This window comes from Crinia signifera, chromosome 4 (assembly GCF_055691185.1).
Source record: "Crinia signifera chromosome 4, ASM5569118v1, whole genome shotgun sequence".
Taxonomy (NCBI): Eukaryota; Metazoa; Chordata; class Amphibia; order Anura; family Myobatrachidae; genus Crinia; species Crinia signifera.
In genome coordinates this window covers 23,330,324-23,350,530 of record NC_139220.1, presented here as the reverse complement: position 1 = coordinate 23,350,530, position 20,207 = coordinate 23,330,324, and the positions used below count along the sequence as shown (strand labels likewise).

Here is a 20,207-nt window from a genome sequence, read left to right as displayed (position 1 = left end):
TGCATAATATAAGAATGTATCAAAATATTGGCAGTATCAGGCTGCTAACACAAATGCTGTAAACAATAGTTGGTACTTGTGTATTAGCATAGCGCCGTTACGCAGTTATCATAGCGGCGCTTTCAGAATCAGCATAGTGTTCGCGTGCCCAGTGCAGGCAGCGTAGTGTAGTGTTCCTGCCCGTTCGTGCCTAGCCGGAGCTTACGTAGTTAGCGTAGTCAGTCAGGCATCCCTGTTAGTATCAGCATTGTGTTCCCGCCAGTTCATGGCCAGCCGGAGCTTACGTAGTTAGCGTACTCAGTCAGCGTTACGCAGTTAGCGTACTCAGTCAGCGCTTACTACATTGTGTGGGCACCATTGACCATTTAAACCTGGCTGACATGACAGGTGGGAATGTGTTCCTGAAACACCCCTACATTCCACGCCAGCCCGAAGCGTGGCGAGCGCACGCGTCTTGTTTCCTCTCAACCTTTTTATACCCCCACCTTCCACGTCGGCCTGGAGTTGATTTTATAAAGTATGGAGAGCGCAGTGAGCCACAAAGCCTGAAGTGTGGCGGGCGCAGCGAGACCCGCGAGGGGGTGCGGATTACTTTACATGCCACGCTTCGGGCTTACTGCGCTCGACACACTTTAGAAAGTCAACTCAAGGCCGACGTGGATAGTGGGGGTATGAACAGGTCGGGAGGACACGTAACGCTGCACTCGCCATGCTTCGGGATGGTGTTATTAGTGGGGGTTTGAAAAGGAAGCATTTGTCAGTATGTAACATGGAGCACTGGCAAATGTCTCCTTTATTGTGCATAAGACGCACTTGCGGACTTGGGCAGGGTTGCCTTACCCTGCCGCAATAATTACTGAGATGCAGGAGCGTCTGAGATGCATATGCATCTCAGACAGCTGGAGTGCCTCTCCACCGGCGTCCGCCAGCGCAGGGGATCTGGTGGTTACCGGCGCTGTGTGAGAGGAACTCCCTAGGCTTGCCATGGATGCTGGGGACAGAGCTATGGATGCCAGGGTCAAAGCCGGGCTGCCGAAGAGTCCCTACGCTAACTACGCTAGGCAGACATTGGCCTATGCTGACGCTACGCTGAAACGGTGGTGTAGCCGGGCACCGTGCTAATACACAAGTACTCAATAGTTGAATATATATGCACACATCTTGTCATAGCCAGTTTAAGAGGGGGACACAGGGCATAATGTACCCTGTCCCCCCTCTCTGTGATGGGGCCCCCAGCCAGAGCACTGTGACCTTACTAGCTCTCAAGGTTTCTGTCCCAGTGTGTAAGTAGTACAAAGGTTGCTGCTATTTTTGCATGGCACAAGATAGATGGTACAGTAGATTACATTTTTCTATGTGTATTTTAAGGCTGTTTAAGTTGCCTTTGTTCCATTACTTTAAACATAATAACATAAATGTATCTCAGTTAGGTGAAGCTATAAACAGTAACCAGACATCATACAACTATTAGTTTAAATATAATATACACCCTTGGTTTAAATTTAATATACACAATCCATACCTTTGAACTGTCACGGTCACGGGCTCAGAATAGCGAATGCCAGGTGGGCGATTGACTTGACCTGATGCAGGGGTGCAGAATCTTACCATGCTGACGGTTTTCGCCAGTGACCCCTCCAAGTGGGATATGGGCTTTGCTGCACCAGACACTCCGGTCTCAGTCTCCCGATTAGGTTCCCCAATTAGGACTGGTAAACCCGGGTAGATAGGTGGGGTGGACTCAGGATTATTCATGGTCTTCGTAGTCAGGTCAGAATCAAATGGAAAAGGCAGATACCGAAGGATAAGGCAATAGGAGGCCCAAGGTCAGGCTGGGTCATACACGAGGAGGCATGGTTTGCAGTACACTGGGATGAGGTAGGAGAATAATCAAGAAAGCAAGCTGAGGTCAAACACAGGTAGTTTCTGGATACAGTACACTAGGATTAGGCAGGAGAGTAGTCAGGAATGCAAGCCAAAGTCAATCACAGGTAGCCAGGAATAAACACTATAAGCACAAGGGACGCTGGAGCAGGTTATTGAACCTATACTCTATGATTGCCAGAAAGTGCCTGCTATAGGGAGCTAGTAAGCCACAGCTATCAGCACTGAGCTAGAGCTTCTCAGGTCTGCTACTCAAGAAGAACTGAGCATGGTCTCACCCAGGTGCTACAATCAGTCTGTAATGCTCAGACTACACAAGACTGATTGACAGTATGGAGCAGAGCAAGGCAGAGCAGAACTAGCAGGAATTCACAACCACTTAAACACCAAACATACTTGAATGTCGTGATATTACCCTCCCATCTATGGGTGGGCTCCTAACATCCCACGAGGAAATTTTCAAGATTGCCTGCCATGCTTCTTTTTAGAGGACTGTGTAGGTTTGGTTGACTGAGATGTGGCCTTTGGCTCTACAAAACGGGGGTAGAGAATATTGGATGTCCCAGGAAGAGAGTCATATCATCATTTGAGCCACAGTCTGAACTTGAGTCTTGGTCCATGGCCAATGTTTGGGAGTTCTTGAGAATCGACCAACCTGGAAGAAACTACAAGGATACAGGAAGAAACACCTCTCCAGCTCTTAAGTCCGAGGAGTTGGGGTTCAAAAAATGTTTTGAGGATGCTCTGGAAATTCTAAAATGTTGGCTAGCTGACTCATAACTCTGACTGACCTTCAACCCAGGTCACTTAAAAACCAAGAATGAGGAAGGTCCTACACCAGGATTCTCAGATCCAAATTTATCCACCACGGCACTTGAGAATCTGATGTCTCGGATTTTGGGATCATTTAAATTCAGAAGTAGATTAGTCCATTCCAATGCTTCCTCTCTGAAGGACAACAATAAATATTTGACAATATTTGCCAGATTGACCCCAGAGGATGGATCAGAGTTCATGGCATTTAAGTAGTGCTCTGCTAAATCTTGGTAATGGGCAAGGTTTCCTTCAAAAAAGATGACGGAAGGTTCTTCAGATGGACTCAATTCAACAGGAACCTCTTGGAGCCTGGATAGGGCAAACAACTTGGATTTTTTAGGCAAGGCTGATAGTTCGGACATATGACCATTAAAGATTGTCCTGGAACCTTGGGCATAGCAGAAGCCTCAGACAAGACAGACACCTGAGATGAAACTAATGCCTCTTAAACATCTGGTATGGCAGGCATCGGCACACTAACTTTTTTATTGGCTGAAAGATTAGGCCCAGGGGCCATGGAAGTAATGGACTTTGTGGTGATGGACTTGGTACCCCCACCTAGGATGACATACTTGGAACCCAATTCTGGGGTGATGAATTTGGAGTCCCCCCTCTGTGGTGACAGACTTGGAGCCCCATTCTGGGGTAAAAGAACTGGAATCCCTTTCTGGGGCAAAAAACTCTGACCCCCCTTCTGGGGTAACTACAGATCCCCAAAACTCTGACATCCTTCAGTGGCCACTCTTGGGGAAACACACTCGGAGACCCCTCCTGGAGTGTGATTACCAGAGACCCCTTCAGGGGTACAATGCTCATAGATCCCTCCTGGGATACAATATTAATAGACCTTTTTAGGTACCACATTCAGAGACCCCTCTTGGAATATAGTGTTGAGGAACCCCTCCTGGGGTGCGATGCTCAGAGACCACACCTAAGGCACGACACTCTGAACCCCTTTCTGATGCTTAGTACTCTGAGAACCCTCCTGGGGCATGACAGTCTGAGACCCTTCCTGGGGCATGATCCTCCGAGATCTCTTCTGGGTGTAAAACTCTGAAATCTCTAGGGGCTCATCACTCTGTTACCCTTCCTGGGATACAACACTTTGACGCCCCTCTTGAGCATAATACTTGGAAGCCCATCCTCGGGCAAGTCACTAAGAAGCTCCTCCTGGAGCACAGCACTTGGAAGCCCCTCCTGGGGCAAGTCACTAAGAAGCTCCTCCTGGAGCACAATACTCAGAAGCCCATCCTGGGGCATGACACTAGGAAGCCCCTTCTGAGGCATGACACCAGGAAGCCCCACCTGGGGCATGACACCAGGAAGCCCTTCCTGGAGCACAACACTTGGAAGCCCTCCTGAGGCAAGTCAATAAGAAGCTCCTCCTGGAGCACAATATTTAGCAGCCCCCTCCTGGGGCATGACTCTTAAAAGCCCAAACCCAGAGTGGAAGAAATCATGCTATCAGCAGAATTGCCAAGCAATTTAGTCACAATTGATAGGATCCTGGCCAGTAGCTCCTGTAACTGCAGAAGTAGCAGCCCAATTGTCTCTGAATCTGATTTCACAGGTGTTGAAGGAGATGGAGTGAGGTCCATCCAATGCAGCAGAGTTTTTAAGCTTTGCATGATCAGAGCCTGGTCCTGCTCTAGCAGAGAGTACAGATGGGTCTGGTCCCATCCTTGCTGGCGGGTCGCCAGAACGTCCGCGCTGGCGACCCGCCAGCAGCCACGCCAGCGAATACACTGAGACGCGCGTGCGTCTCACGCGCACGCGCGTCTCAGTCTCCGTTGCCAGCGCGACGGAAACCCTGTCCGTCTCCGCCTCAGGGAGACGGACAGGGTTAGGGGGGGTTAGGGCAGGCGGCGGGGACCCCGGGTTACCGCCGGCAAGCCGGCGGGGACCCGGAGGAACAGATGGAAGCGCCGTCGGAAGGGGACGCGCGCGCCTCTCGTGCGTGCGCGTCCCCTTCTCACCATCGCCATGGCGCTGGCGGAGGATGGCGGCTGGCGACGCCAGCGCCATCCCCTGCCAAGATGGGACCAGACCCATCTGTAGCTCCCATAGCTCCTCTTTTTGGCCAGAGTATTCTGTCACAGTCTAGGACTCAATAGCAAATATCAGGCTGGGGATTGACTGGACCTGATGCAGGGGTGTGGAATCTTACCGTGCTGATGGTTTTTGCCAGTGACCCCTCCAAGTGGGATATGGGCTTTGCTGCTTCAGACACGCTGGTTGCGGTCCTCTGATCAGGTTCCCCATTTAGGACTGGTAAACCCAGATAGACAGGTGGAGTGTAGTCAGGATTATTCATGGTCTTCATAGCCAGGTCAGGATCAAATGGGCAAAACAGGTGCCAAAAGATAAGGCAATAGGATGTCCAAGGTCAGGAAAGGTCATACATGAGGAGGCATGGTTTGCAGTACACTGGGATGAGGCAGGACAATAATCAGGAACACAAGTCGAGGTCAAAAACAGGGGTACTTGTGTATTAGCACGGCACCCAATTAGCATACGTATGCTAGCATAGGGATATTGCATCACATCGCATGTCCCGTTTTAGTGCCGTGAGATCCGATGCGATGAGATGTCCCTTTAGTTAATATTAAGTACTCAAGAGCGCTTATACAATGAAATATCGCATCGGATCGCACAGCACCATACACACCATGCAATCCGATGCAATGCGATATTTTCATTGTATGGCCACCCATGCTATGACATATGATGGGTGCTTCATTTTGAAAGCACCCATGCCCTTCTCTTTTCTTTTGCACACCCGCACTATATAAGCCACCCCGAAGCGTGGCAAGCGCAGCAGAACGCGTCCTCCTGACCTTTTCATACCCCCACTATCCACGTCGGCGCGGACTTGATTTTATATAGTGTGGTGAGCGCAGCGAGCCACCGAGCCTGAAGTGCGGCAAGCGCAGCGAGCCCCTTGAGGGGACGCAGAATACATGTAAAGTAAACCGCATCCGCACGCCACGCTTTGGGCTCAGTGGCTTGCTGCGCTCGCCACACTTTATAAAATCAACTCCACACCGACGTGGATAGTTGGGGTATTAAAAGGTCGCCATGCTTCAGGTTGGCGTGGATAGTGGGGTGTGCAAAAAAAACACAAAAAAATGGCATAGGTGCTTTCAAAATAAAGCACCCATCATATCTCATAGCATGGGTGGGCATACAATGAAATATCGCATTGGATCGCACGGTGTGTATGGTGCCATGTGATCCCATGCAATATTTTATTGTATAAGCACACTTGAGCACTGAATATTAACTAAAGGGACATCACATCGGATCGCACGGCACCATACAAGGCATGCTATCTGATGCGATTTCAGTATGGAGAATAGCCCAGTATGCTAAGAACGTACTGGGCGCTGTGCTAATACACAAGCACCAAAACAGGTAGTCTCTGGATACGGCACTAGGATTAGGCAGGAGAGTAGTCAAGGAATGCAAGTCAAAGTCAATCACAAGTAGTCAGGAATAAACACCATAAGCACAAGGGATGCTGGAGCAGGTTAGTGAATCTATACTCTGGCAGGAAATACTAGGAAGTGCCTTTTATAGGGAACTAATGAGCTACAGCTGTCAGCACTGAGCTAGAGCTTCACAGGTTTGCTAATCAAGGAGAACTGAGCATGGTCTCACCCAGGTGCTGCAATCAATCTGCAATGCTCAGACTACACATGACAGATTGACAGCATGGAGCAGAGCAAGGCAGAGCAGAACTAGCAGGAATTCACAAACAAGGTAAACACCAAACATACTTGAATGTCGTGACACGAACATGACCCATCCAGATGTGACAAATCCTTCTCCATCAGGACTTCCATCTTAATTTATGATTGCAATCACCTGAATTAAATTTCCTTTATTTTAAATGAAATGGTTCAACACGGGTGATTCCAACCCTAATTTAATAGAGAGGACCAGAGAGAGAGTATTTTGTCCCTCTTGGAATGGGTCATGTTGGGAGATATACAGTACAATCTAATATACACCTAACCACCCCCTGTTACCTGGGCCCCACTGTCTTAAGTTTCCTGGCTCCACAAGCCTTGATCCAGCCCTGCTTCTCACCCCCTACCCCACAACCAAGATCAAACAGTAGTAGGAAGATAACTAACCACCATGCACTAAATATATCAAGGGGTATTGTACAGAGAATTTTGAATCTTAGGGCCTTATTCTGATTGCATTGCTCGCCTGTGTGTTCGCACAGGGAGCGATGTTTAGCATCTGTGTGTGCGAATTTATACACATGTGCAGATGCTGGGTGTGAGCAGGCACTGCGAACTGCTAGTTCACTGTCCTTTTCGCACCTAGCAGTGTGGGCTGGGAGCATGGGGCAGCGGCGATGGGACTGCACAGCATGTAAATGCGCCCATGATGCGGATGTCAGTGGATGTCAGCTGCCTGCCCACTTCCCATACAGGGAGCATGCAAATGTAAGACAACAGATAGGTGTCTTAAATCTGTGTGCACCTTCCAAATTATTTCATGGTTGCTGACCATCGAATGATTTGGTCCACGCACCCAAGGCTATGAATGGATATTTGTACATCCATTTGCAGCCATGCAGGGTAACTTTACCGAGCGAGGAGGGGTTCAGTCATGTGGGCGGCGTTTCATCCACACCCAATGCTGAGAATTTTGCAGCATTGCGTGTGGACCAGAAAAGGGTCCTTAGTTTCTATGGCTGTTGGCAGGGTTGCTATGATGCTTTCCCACATTGTTTAAAACCTCTCCATTCTGGTTTTCATCTCTTCCCACCACCCATTCCATACACAAAAATATAATAAATTTTTTTGTAAATGGATATGGTTGGGGGTTCATGGTGGATTCACACCTGCAAAATTTATATTTCAGCTGATGCATTGACTGCCAATAGCAGCCGCCTGCATTCCCTTGTAATTCTAACATTTTGCATAAGAAGGCAAAATTGTGCCCATGTAGGAATTAATGGCAGGTACATCAGTTTACCAAATATGCTTAAGAATAATTACATACTTGTAACAAAAAGGTGGGAGCTAACGGGAAGGACCACAGTCAATGGAGTAGATCAGCCTGGGGCAAACCACATTTAAAGCCGGTATGAGTTGTTGAGAGCTCAGCAAGAGACTGTTTGTGGTACTTAGTAGAATCACTAGAAAATAATTTTGTTTTGCTGGCTAGTAATGTTGCAATGGGTCATCGTTCTAAGAGGTTAGATGGTAGTGGAATGTTCTAGACCAGGGGAGGCCAAACCTGTCCTCAAGTTTTACAAACAGTCCATGTTTTTTAGGCCACCTGTAGGTCTATAGTAGGAATGAATGCAGCAGGTTTGAAAATGTGACAGTTAGTAATGTGACAGTTAGTAATAACTACAGCTGTGCACCAGCTAGGTGATTTAGAAAACGTGGACCGTTGGTACAGTAGATCCCGAGGACCGGTTCGGCCACTCCTACTCTAGACTAAATCAGTTATACAGCCTCTGCACCAAAACAATGTGCTGTATATTTATACCTAGAGTATAGATTGTCTTCCAGGTAGTTTATCCATGTGTTAGTAAGGAATTCCTGGAATTCACCAGGCTGATAAAGATGTACAGTATTTGCCTTCTCTTAATATCCTGGCAAATATGTAAATATAAAATATGCAAATATGTGCTAAAAATTTATTATTATTTGGTACGCCACTGACTGAAGCCACTGTGTGTGACAACGCATCTGTATTTACTGATTTGTGCGGATGAAGAAGAGAGATAATAGAGTAAGAAGACAGGAAAGGTGTAGGATGTAGAGAATTAAGTGAGCAGTTTTCTATATGAGTAAGAGGATATCATTTACTATCGGTTCTTAACAAGCCTGGCTTTGAAATACAAACCGTGATCTTGGGCACTGATGAGTTGCCGGATTTGGATCTGCCTATTCTTTCTAGAATGTAATTGTTTACTATTGTAACATATATACATACGGAAAGATTCATCTGGCATTTAATTAGGATGAAAGAAAGCTGGGAACCCGTTATACAGATGGACCACAGCTTTTTTTTTTTTGCAGGGGCTGGCCATAGAGTCGCCAGCCCCCACCATCCGTCGAAAGGGGGCACGTGCACTAGATGCTCGCATGCACTGTTCTGACGGAGCTACCCGCTGCCATCCGCCGCCTCCCCGCTCGCCGTTGCCTGTCATATGCAGGGCTGAAACATTGGTCCCTGGTACGAGCACGCCAGGGGCTCAAGGAATTAGAATGACGGCCAAAGTACATTTGCATTTGTGAAATGCAGATAGTAGTAGGAGTAGTAGTAGTATGTTTATTTCTAAGGTGCCACAAAGTGTCCGCAGCACCGTACATAGCAAAAAAAAAAATTACAAGGTAACGTACAGGGTGTGTTGATAAAATACAGCATAAATAGGGGTATAGCTGGTAGAACTAAAAGCAGCATCAGTTCAGAAGTAGGTGTCGAAATTGTCGAGGAGACTGAAGATGAAGTAGAGGAAGGGAAGAACAGGGCAGGAGTGCTGGTGAGGTAAAGAGGTAGGGTGAGTACGTGAGGAAGGAGGGCCCTACTCATAAGAGTTAACAGACTAAAAGGAGGTGGGTGGACGAACTAAAAACAATAGGATAAGTAGGAATGGATGGGAACGGAGGCAGGATAGGAGAACATAGATAGAACAGATAGAACATTATGGGGCTGATTCTCAGTGGAATGGATCGTCCTGCATCGAGGCAAACCATGCAAATGATCAGTTTGATCAGTGTGAACGCCTCTCCTGCTCCCCTGCTCACCAGTCCACTACCGCCAGGGCTGCCACTAGGAATTTTGGGGCCCGGGACTGATTTCTAGTCCAGGCCCGGCAACTTCCCTCTGCTGGCCCCACCCTCACCCTCACTTCACTTACCGCCTGGATCCCCCATTCCCGATTCCGCTGTGCTGCCTGCACTGGCTTCTTCACCTCCAGACACTGGCAGTCAATTAATATGTGGCACCAGGTGAGCCAATCAGAGCTTGCATACCAACAGCAGCTATGATTGACTAACGGTACAAGAGCTCCGATTGGCTCACCACCCGGTGCCACATATTAATTGGCCACCAGCATCCTGATGTGAAGAAGCCTGTGCTCTGAGAGCAGGGCTTCATTCAGCCACTGAGCAGCGCAGGCAGCACAGCAGAGGCGGTGCGGTGGGCAAAATGAGTTGCCCAGGCCCTTCACGCTCTCTCAGAGGGCCGGGCCCGGGACAGCTGTACCCACAGCACCCCCTGATGGCGGCACTGACTACCGCTAGTTGCTCTGTAGCAGCATAGCAGCAGATCCTGCAGGGAGAGGAGACTACTGCTCATCCCCATACATAAGACCCGCACATGGTTCGGTGTGCTAGGCTGCATAAGGTTCAGGGAGGCTGCTGGCACTAAGCAGCAACAGGCACTTCTCTTTCTCTCTCTCTCTCTCTCTCTATCTGCATGTTTTGCTGCGCGATTGCTATACAGCTGCCAGGTAGGCAGGTAAGAAGTATTGAGAGAGGACAAATGCACTGACTGCACCCCCCTGAAATCAGCCCCTACTTGACCCTATGAATAAAACCCTATGAACACGGAGGCCAGTATTCAACGCGCTGGATTCACCGCTTTTTTCGGTGAATCGGGCTGTTTCCAGGCTCTGCCGTGAATCTTTTCACTGAAAATCTGATTCATCCTATTCAAAGTTCACTGTTCGCCGAAAGTGAACAGCGAATGCTGGCCAGTTCTCCGTTTCATGCTCACTTCAATTCGCTGGTGTATTTCAATGGGGTTTTGACTCTAATTCGCCGAGGGTGTATTCAATGCTAGGATGGAGAACTGCTTTCACCGTGATATTTGCCGTGTTTCACCATTTTGCATTCAACATCTTTTTAAGGTGAACTGTAATGCGTTTTTTTTAAATTAAAGGTTTTCTTTTTTTTTTTTGGTGTCCAAAAATATGTAATTTTATTATTTGAAGTGAATGCTATTTGGATTCATGTACTTGCAGCACATGAATATATATACATATATATATATATTTTCAGATGACGTCGGCAGGGTCTCGCTCATTACATATGCACGAGCGGGACCAGCGCAGCGCCCCCTGCACCTCCCCACCTGCCCAGTTTCCTCGGAGATGCAACTTCCGCTGCCTGTGCCCCCACCTGCCCTCCTCCTCCCCCCCTGCTGCAGTGGGGGAGAGGGAGGGCTAGCTGCGAATCCTCCAGCCCTCTGTATGGCGGCGAATGTGCAGCGAACCCTAAACAGGATTCACTGCACATGGTGAAAATGATCATTGAATACTACCCTGATAAAATCCCAGGTGTTTACCATTGGAAACAGAAAAACACCAAATGATGTACTGTATATACCTCAATGAGTACTGTATATATGAGCCATCACTGTATACACAGTACTGCATACTGGAAAGTTGAATGAAAGTTTAATGAAATGGAATCCTATCAGCACAGAAGTGGAAAACTATAATCTTGATTTTACAATCCAGCCAGATCAATGGCTGTGTGGCAATGTGCAACGCCTGACCTTATTGAGATATACCAGAATCATTAATCATTATTGACTGAAGGTTAGGAGCAAATTAATCTAGGAATGCAGATTCATAGGCAATGTTTTTTCTAATATAAACGTGTCCACACTGTAAAGCTTTTTTAAAGGTGGGAGTTTTCCATGTAAACCTGTTTGTATTTGTATGGTACCGTGTTTGGTAACCTTAAAACTAAATGTGACAGAATACGTCATAATATTCTGAATCTTAATTCTCTTTAGGATTCAACACCAGATAGAAGAATGTATCAATAAATAGTGCACCATTGTGTTACCTCAGACACTGCCACTGGGTGGCAATGCTCCGTTCATGTTCATTGCCGGTGTTTTATTTATTACCTTGGAAGAGTACGTCCATCCCATGCATGATAAAAGACTGTGAAGTAGCCTATGCAACTTTCCCATAGCAATATAATAATATACCTGATTCATGATTGTAAAGCAAAAAGCAAAAAAAAAATCTGGTAACTTTGTTTCTGGAACAAACTGTGATGCCGCACAAGGTGAGCAAATACATTTGCGCAAACACTAGCTGCTTCTGCATGTTGCCCACAGATGATGATACATATGATATGCCGGTGGTCAAAAGAACCCTGATACGAAAAATCCTGACAGGGGCTCCGTAAGTACCCTTACACTCCACCCTACCTCCCTAAAGCTAACCTTCCTTTACAGCAGCCTAACCCTAAACCCACCCACCACCCACAGCCTGACCCTATCACTCCCCACTAGTGCCTATAACTAACACCTGTACCCTGCCAACTACATCTACCCCCCTTTGCCCCATGGCATAACCCTAACCCCACCTTCTAAGTGCCTAAACCTAACTCCCCTCCCCACAGACTAACTGTAACCTTCTCCACCGTAGCCTAGCCCTGAGTCCCCCACTAGTGTTTAAAACTAACCCACCCCCCCCTTCCCTGGGCCACACACTAGCCCACCCCGCATACTCACTGATCGGGATGCCAGAAGTAGGTATTCCAGCATCTGAATCCTGATTCTATTCAAGGTTTTGGCGCTGGTCTACTGATGGCTGCCAGGAAACCAGCATCGGTACAGATTAAGCAGCTCTCATTAGAGCTGCTCCTGGCATTGGAATTGCCAACCACCAGCTGCCGCCATCTTCTTTAAGGGGGCGCTTGCGCACGAGATGCTCATGTGCCCCGTTCCAATGGAGCCCTCCACCACCCACTGCATCTCCCCCAACGCCACCAGCAGTTGCCCCCAGCTCCCCCCTAACCCTGCCCTTCTCCCTTAAGCCGAGAATGACACGGAAATTGCTCCCTGTCACCGTGTTTATGGGGATGTGCAAGCAACGCTCATGCATCCCGGTCAGTTGGAGCTCCTCTCTGCCGGCGATCCCCAGCTAAGGGAATCTGGCGATTCCCCAAGCTGTCTGAGAGGGGCTCCATCTCCAACTGTATATTGAACACTGTCATCCTGACCACATATCTGTTAGCTTTATTTTCATACTACAATTTGGATTTTAATTTGAACGCACCCTACCCAAATCTAACTCTCTTCACGTTACATCTGCCCCCACCTGCAGTACACCATGGTTTTTCCCAGTTGGGTTCCTTTTTCTTTACTTACAAACATGAATCAAGCCTAATATTGCATTATAAGTATTTACAGTTAATGCCTTAAGAACTAAAGCTACAGTTTTTGAATTAAAGCTGTATTCAGTATAGGCAGCCTACATTTGCTGATGAATGAGAAGTAGTCTTGTTCCTTCGCAGTACGGAGAGAACATGTTATATAGGACCAGATGTATCAAGCTTCAAAAAGTGATAAAATGGAGAGTGAAACAACCAGCCAATCAGCTCCTACCTGTAATTTTTCAAACACAGCCTGTAACATGGCAGGTAGGGGCTGATTGGCTGGTTGTTTATCAATCTCCATTTTATCACTTTTTGAACCTTGATGCCTCTGGCCAATAATGTCTAACATTAATAACTTACACTTGAGAGGCGCTCCATCTGTATATTCATTTGGTTTACAAATGTATACTGAACAAGGGATCACAGTGGCCCATAGTCTGGAATACAGGCAGGTTCTTGGCAAATTAATGGCTTACTGTAGGGTAGATTTTAGTTTATTATGCAGCCAATCCCATCTCCTCAATGCCGACGAGTGCTGACATGGTGATTGTTCTGGGAGACGTAATGTGGTCCACTTGCAGCTCCTCCGTCCATTTCCTCATTTGCACTAACATGGTTGAGAACACATGGAGTACCTAGAGTACCCTCTTCCAACAGTGATGCTTTAGGCTGTGACAATGCTGACACAATGTACTGACAGTAGTGCCTCTGCTGATTAGTCATGACTGCTGGTTGCTCCTTCCGCCAAAGGGCCTAATTAGAGATACTGTATATACTAATGTATGTGCAGCTGAGCACCTGTACACCGGGAAATGTATTGAGAACCAGCGGCTTCACCAATCCAAACAAGTCTATAGTGGCACAGAATGGCTGTTAGATCTTTATGCTGGTGCCATGTTTTCTGTATATGGGATCACTTGTGTAGACCTAACAAGCAGTGCCTTTGATTTTACCACCTCTCCCCAGTACCTCTTGGAAATGATTACTAACTGTCAATCACCTGGCAAAGAAATCTGTAGAGCGGATTATATCACTACGGTACTTTGGTGCGGGTTCAGTGTGACCATGGCACATGTGCAGTCATAGACCCTTATGTGTGCTGGGCGACTTGGGTCCGGACTGCCTTTCCCGCTGGGTGTCCATCTAGAGCAATGGCTCTGTAGACATTCACCTGTATGACCATGCCCATGACTACCTTTGAATACAGAACACAACACATCATTCATTGCTACCTACGTGGCTGCATATAGTATATACACCATTAGGAGAGGGGCGTGGGTAGTCCCTTAGTGGTAAATGGTATCACATATTTCCTATCCTGCATGATTTGGGCTAGCGTCATTTTGCTGTCTGACCCATAAACTGTAACTTGACTTTACATGGGTGCAGGGAAAAAAAGTCAAAAGCACTAGGCTGTTGGTTATTACATCATAATGGAAGGGTTGACTTGAGACACCAGCACTAAGGGCATATTAATTAAGTTCAAAATCTAAAAAAAAAAAACTCCAAATTGTGTACCTTAGTACCAGTCTGAGATGCCCCATTTTCATAATTTCACACCCTACACAGCCATTGAAGTCAGCATACTGTATATTGTCTGCGAGTTTATAATTTGTGGTTGTAGCTTGTTTTGTGTCAACTCAGTCACAGATATACATATGTAAGACTTAACTGATGCTGGTTTCAGACCGCAAAACTGGCTTTGACCAGGTATTTTAAAAAGTTTCTAAAAACGGGTCTACCAACTCAAACCCCTTTCACACCGCATGTCTTTAAATGGTATTTCAGTGCAGTTTTTGTCCTTAAACGGTATTTCAATGCACTTTTTGTTCCTTCACAACACTGAACCCGTTTTCCCCATAGAAAACAGTGGATGAAAAAAAAAGGGTCTGAAACGGGTAGGACCCTGCTTTATTACCGTTTAGAAATACCAGTTCAATAGAACCGGTAAATTCACTCTGCACCTTTCAGACTGCACAAATTACTGTTTTAAAACGGTAAAAACGGCAAAATAACGGGTAAAAAGTGCGGTCTGAAAGGGGTATCTCGTTCAGTTTGATCGAACGACTTCATTGAACTTCTCAAGCAAAATTATTTATTACCTGCTACAGTATGCAAGCCAATTATGCTAACTTATGCACATACTTTTGTATCCAGGGCCACGAGAGCGGACATGGCCTGTGTACTAGGGGGGGGGGGGGGGGATGGCCAAATGTGTACTGGGGGGGAACAGCCAAATCCAGTTGTAGTCACGCATCAAACCAAAACAGAAAAAGAGTGGGCCGCATACTGCACAGGGATCACTGCTGGTTCTTTTCAAGGAGGTGGAAACAGTGAGTGTGGCAATCAAAACGGCGAGACTCACTGCTATATGCAGCGGGCTCATTGCATATGCGTCAAACTTCGCTGTTCTGGGGAATCCTAGCCTAATGGTGAGGATTTCCATGGAATGTAGTATAGGGCTGACGAGGGGGTTAGACGACAAGGATGGCTTGTTTTTGGCGTCTTTCACCAAGACAAGCCATCCTCACCGCAAAAACCGTCACTGAATACCGCCAATAGTATCCTACAGATCAGACAGTGGTAACCTTTGGCAGTATATACAACCTGGAAAAAAAAACATGTCAGGAGCAATAAATTCTCAGGGCTGGATGTAATTCCTCCTGAGTTGGCCAGAGGTGCGGGTTCCCATATGAACTCGGATTTTTTTTAAAGCGGCAATCATTTACATGGTTTTACATTGTAAATGATTGCCGCTTTAAAAAACGTCCGAGTTCGGTGGGAACCTGCATCTCTGGCCATTTCAGGGGGAATTACATCCTGCCCCACGTTAAACATATATGTTGAAATATAACATTACCTTTTCTGGAACGACACTTTTTCCGTCCCATGCATAACCTCGCTTCGTAAAATAGTTTACAGTCGCAAACTCGATTAATGCAGAAAATACAAATGCATAACACACTGCTATGAACCAGTCCATGGCAGTGGCGTACGCAACTTTTGGAAGAGAGTTTCTAGCACTTATACTCAGTGTCGTCATGGTAAGGACAGTTGTTACACCTGCAAACAAGAGGTACAAAGTCACGGTGATTACATTGATTTATTCATAGGCACACGCTATGTCAAATGTTTAGAAAATACATTTAAACACTGTTAACAAAAGAAACTAATATATTTTAAGATGAAGAATTTAATGTTTCTATAGGAGCAGACTAGATGGGCCAAGCTGTTCTTCTCTTTATTTATACAGTATCACAAGGTTGGTTTTTTTGGCTTAATTCAGAGGTGGATACAAACCAGCCCCTCGACTCATGGACCGGTCCTGGTTCCAAAAATACGGGGGATAAAAAATCTGGGGTCCCCCGTATTTTAAAACCAGCACCGGGCTCCAACAGCCCACGGTGTCATGCCACAGCCGGGGGACACTTTTTACATAAAGTCCCCGGCTGAACATGAGCACCATGGCTGGTCAGCCTTGGATGGGGTACCTGGAGGAGTGGGGACCCCCCAATAAAGGGGTCCCCACTCCAGGCTTCACCCTTCAGGGATGAAGCCCGGGGCTGTCACCGGCATCCGTGGCCAGTGGACGCCGGCCTGATAGGGTTAAATCTGACATACCTAACATTGCTTTATACAGGAGAACTACAAGTGCCAGCAGACCTCCCCTGCAGGCTGGGACTTGGAGAACCACAAGTCCCAGCATGCGGGGCATTAATGGGCCCGCTGGGACTTGTAGTCCACCTGTAAAAAGAATGTCAAAAGAAAACACACACACAGAGAAGTATAACTTTATTACATACACATACACACACCTCACTTTTACACCAACATACTCACCAATCCAGGGTCCAGCGCTGTCCACCCTCCTGCATAGCCGGCACTGATAGCGGGCTGAACCGGCTTTCTCTGGTGCAGATAACAGCCTCTGTCGTGCTGTCCCAGCGCTACACAGGCTGAGAGTGTCTTGGGCTTATGCGTCTCCATGGAGACGCATAGCTCAGCCAATCAGGGCTGAGCTATGCGTCTCCATGGAGACGCATCGGTCAATTACGCTATCAGCCTCTGTAGCGCTGCAGAGGCTCTTAGCTGCGCCGAAAATAGACGGCTAACCCCGCTGTCAGTGCAGGGTAGCCGGCTATGCAGAAGGGAGACCAGCGCTGGATCCTGGATCGGTAATCGGTAAGTATGTTGGTGTAAAAGTGGTGTGTGTATGTGTATGTAATAAAGTTATACTTCTCTGTGTGTGTTTTCTTTTAACATTATTTTTACAGGTGGACTACAAGTCCCAGCGGGCCCATTAATGCCCCGCATGCTGGGACTTGTGGTTCTCCAAGTCCCAGCCTGCGGGGGAGGTCTGCTGGCACTTGTAGTTCTCCTGTATAAAGCAATGTTAGGTATGTCAGATTTAACCCTATCAGGCCGGCGTCCACTGGCCACGGATGCCGGTGACAGCCCTGGGCTTCAGCCCTGAATGGGTGAAGACTGGGGTGGGGGCCCCTTTATTGGGGGGGTACCCACTCCTCAAGGAACCCCGTCCAAGGCTGACCAGCCACGGTGCTCATGTTTCAGCCATAGGACCTTATGTAAAAAGTGTCCCCCGGCTGTGGCATGACACCGCAGTCTGTTGGAGCCCGGTGCTGGTTTCAAAATACGGGGGACCCCCAGATTTTTTGTCCCCCGTATTTTTGGAACCAGGACCGGTCCAAGAGTCCCGGGCTGGTTTCAGAAATACGGGGGACCCCTATGCTTTTTGTCCCCCGTATTTTTGGAACCAGGTCCGGCTCAATGAGCCCAGGGCTGGTTATGCTCATGACCCCATGCCATTTTTTTTCCAAAAAACACTTTAACACATTTTTTACCACAGGACCATGCACAGATCTCAATGATCTGTGCAGGGTTCTGGCCAATTCGCATATCAGAAACTGATCTGATTTTTTGGTGATTTTTAGACACATTTCCCAAATTCGCATCTCATTAAATATGCTAATTGTATACTTTTCAATGGGAAAACATCTGGATGCGAGTTCCAGCACGAGTAAAAATCTCACTTTCTGAAAGTGCGATTTCGCGGCAAAATCTGCGATTTTTGCCATTTTTCGCAACGAAGTGTGGCGAGCGCAGCGATCCCCGTGAGGGGCGGCGGAACGCGTCTGCCCGACTTTTTCATACCCACACTATACACGTCGGCGTGAAGTTGATCTTAAATAGTGTGGCGAGCGTAACTAGCCACCAAGCCTGAAGCGTGGCGAGCGCAGCGAGCCCCGCGAGGGGACGCGTATTATGTTACATGTATTACGCTGCACTCGCCACGCTTCGGGATGACGTGGATTGTGGGCCTAAATAAATGACATTATATGTAATTTCATTGTATAGTACATTAAATGCCATTATTAGATGTAAAATTGACAATAATGGCATGCGATGCAATGCGATTTTTTATCTGACCCGATTTTTGTAATGTATTTACTGACAGAGAGCAGTGAATACATTACATAGGAAAATCACATTGCATGCCATACAATAATGACATGCGATGCGATTTCACTACCCTGAATAGCCCACTACGCAAATGCCGTAGTGGGCGCCGTGCTAGGAAACAAGTACCAAATAATGTTTCAATTTCTGTATCACTGAAAATAACACTTCCAAAGAGTTCACTGCAGTAAATCCAGCGCCATCAATGCTATCACCGAATGGATAATGTTATCTTGCTTCATCCATTTAAAAAAAAAATGAACTCCACGCAAATGTTTTATTGTAGACTTGCAATGACATCATTTGTTCTGTCTCTTGGGACTGGAATTATGTTTTGTTTGAGCTAATTAGCTAAGGTTGCAATGAATATGAATTGTGTACTGAAATGCAGAATCAGCGCCCAAGACTACTTTTTAAGGATGCGTCTGAACATGTCCTGCACATCACACGTCTCTTGGTTACCTTGACAACCGTAGATATTAATATACAGTATTACAGCTACAGTACTGCAGTATTTTCATCATGTTGCTTGTTAAGAAAATGGTATGAATACCAGCACTGGATTTTGGCATTTATTACAATATTTAGGAAACCTGTTATTTTATTTCCCAAGGAGATATCAAATGCACAAATATCTGGGTTATAAAATAATAGATGAATAGTGGTTTTGTAATCATCTTGTTTTATATCTTTATAGAGATGTACTAATGACATTAGGGTTAATGAATAACCAGGTAGGGGTATTTTTTGGCTATGGTAAATATTAATCTTTATAACACGTTTCCTTTTAAAGTACAATCATTTGTGACTTTATACAGTATTAAGCTATGTAGACATACTTCGTTTTGCTTTAGATTTGATGTTAGATTTGATTTTCTAGATCTTGCCATTCAATCTGTACTTTTGCATTAGATATCGAATTCTTTATCGAATTCAATTTACATTCATGGTACATTGTACACATTCGATTAACTGAATCAAATTCGATATTTCCTTTGCTGCACAGTAGATTTTTCTGTTCGATTTTGAGAAAACGGGATCGAAAAAAACATTCGATGTGGATTTGATAATTGCTTCTATAAGCAAAATCAAATCGAAAATAGCCAAATATCGATGCATGTATACACAGCTTGAGTTATATGGAGATGAGATGGAGATATTAAAGAGATAAATGCAGACAATATAGAAATATAGATAAATACACAAATAGACAGTAAGATAGATAGATATATAGACAGACAGACAGACAGATATAGATAGATAGATAGATAGATAGATAGATAGATAGATAGATAAATCATACTTGCCTTCCCTCCCGGAATGGCTGGGAGGCTCCGAAAAATCAAGTCTGTCTCCAGGCCCCCCAGAAAGGTGGGCAAGTCCTGCGCAATGCCTGCAGTCTTCCACAAACCCCCCTAACCTTGGCAAGGGGGTCTAAGGTAACCATGCTGCGAGTCATGGTGAAGCAAGTCATATTGGCCCCTATCCCTGCTGTCAATGGGCCAGATTCTCTAAGCTTCAAAGGTGATAAAATGGAGAGTGATAAACAACCAGCCAATCAGCTCCTGCCTGGCATTTTTCAAACACTGTCTGTGACATCGCAGGTAGGAACTGATTGGCTGGCTGCTTATCACTCTCCAATTTATCACTTTTTCAAGCACAGAGAATCTAGCCCAATGCCTGTAATACCAGCATTGAGCAATGTGGAGCATGGCCACGTTGATGTAATAGCAATGGCCATGCCCCACTCACACAGTCTCCTTCAATGAGGCCTGCTCCTGCCCCACACCATATCATTTCACACCCACTGGCTTCCACTGTGCAGGCTGCCTTCTCCCAGAAAGCACAGCCTAAAAGCCAACAACCATG

The 20,207-nt window shown here is 46.4% G+C and overlaps 1 protein-coding gene across 2 annotated transcripts in view; it reads right to left on the bottom strand.

The window, feature by feature from the left end:
• Positions 1–20,207, bottom strand: part of GABRA1 (gamma-aminobutyric acid type A receptor subunit alpha1) — a 140,000-nt gene that overhangs the window by 10,983 nt on the left and 108,810 nt on the right. For both annotated transcript variants that reach the window (XM_083181408.1, XM_083181409.1), the window contains exon 9: positions 15,721–15,923. In XM_083181408.1, coding sequence (XP_083037534.1) covers positions 15,721–15,923 — 203 coding nt within the window. The remainder of the gene's footprint in view (positions 1–15,720; positions 15,924–20,207) is intronic.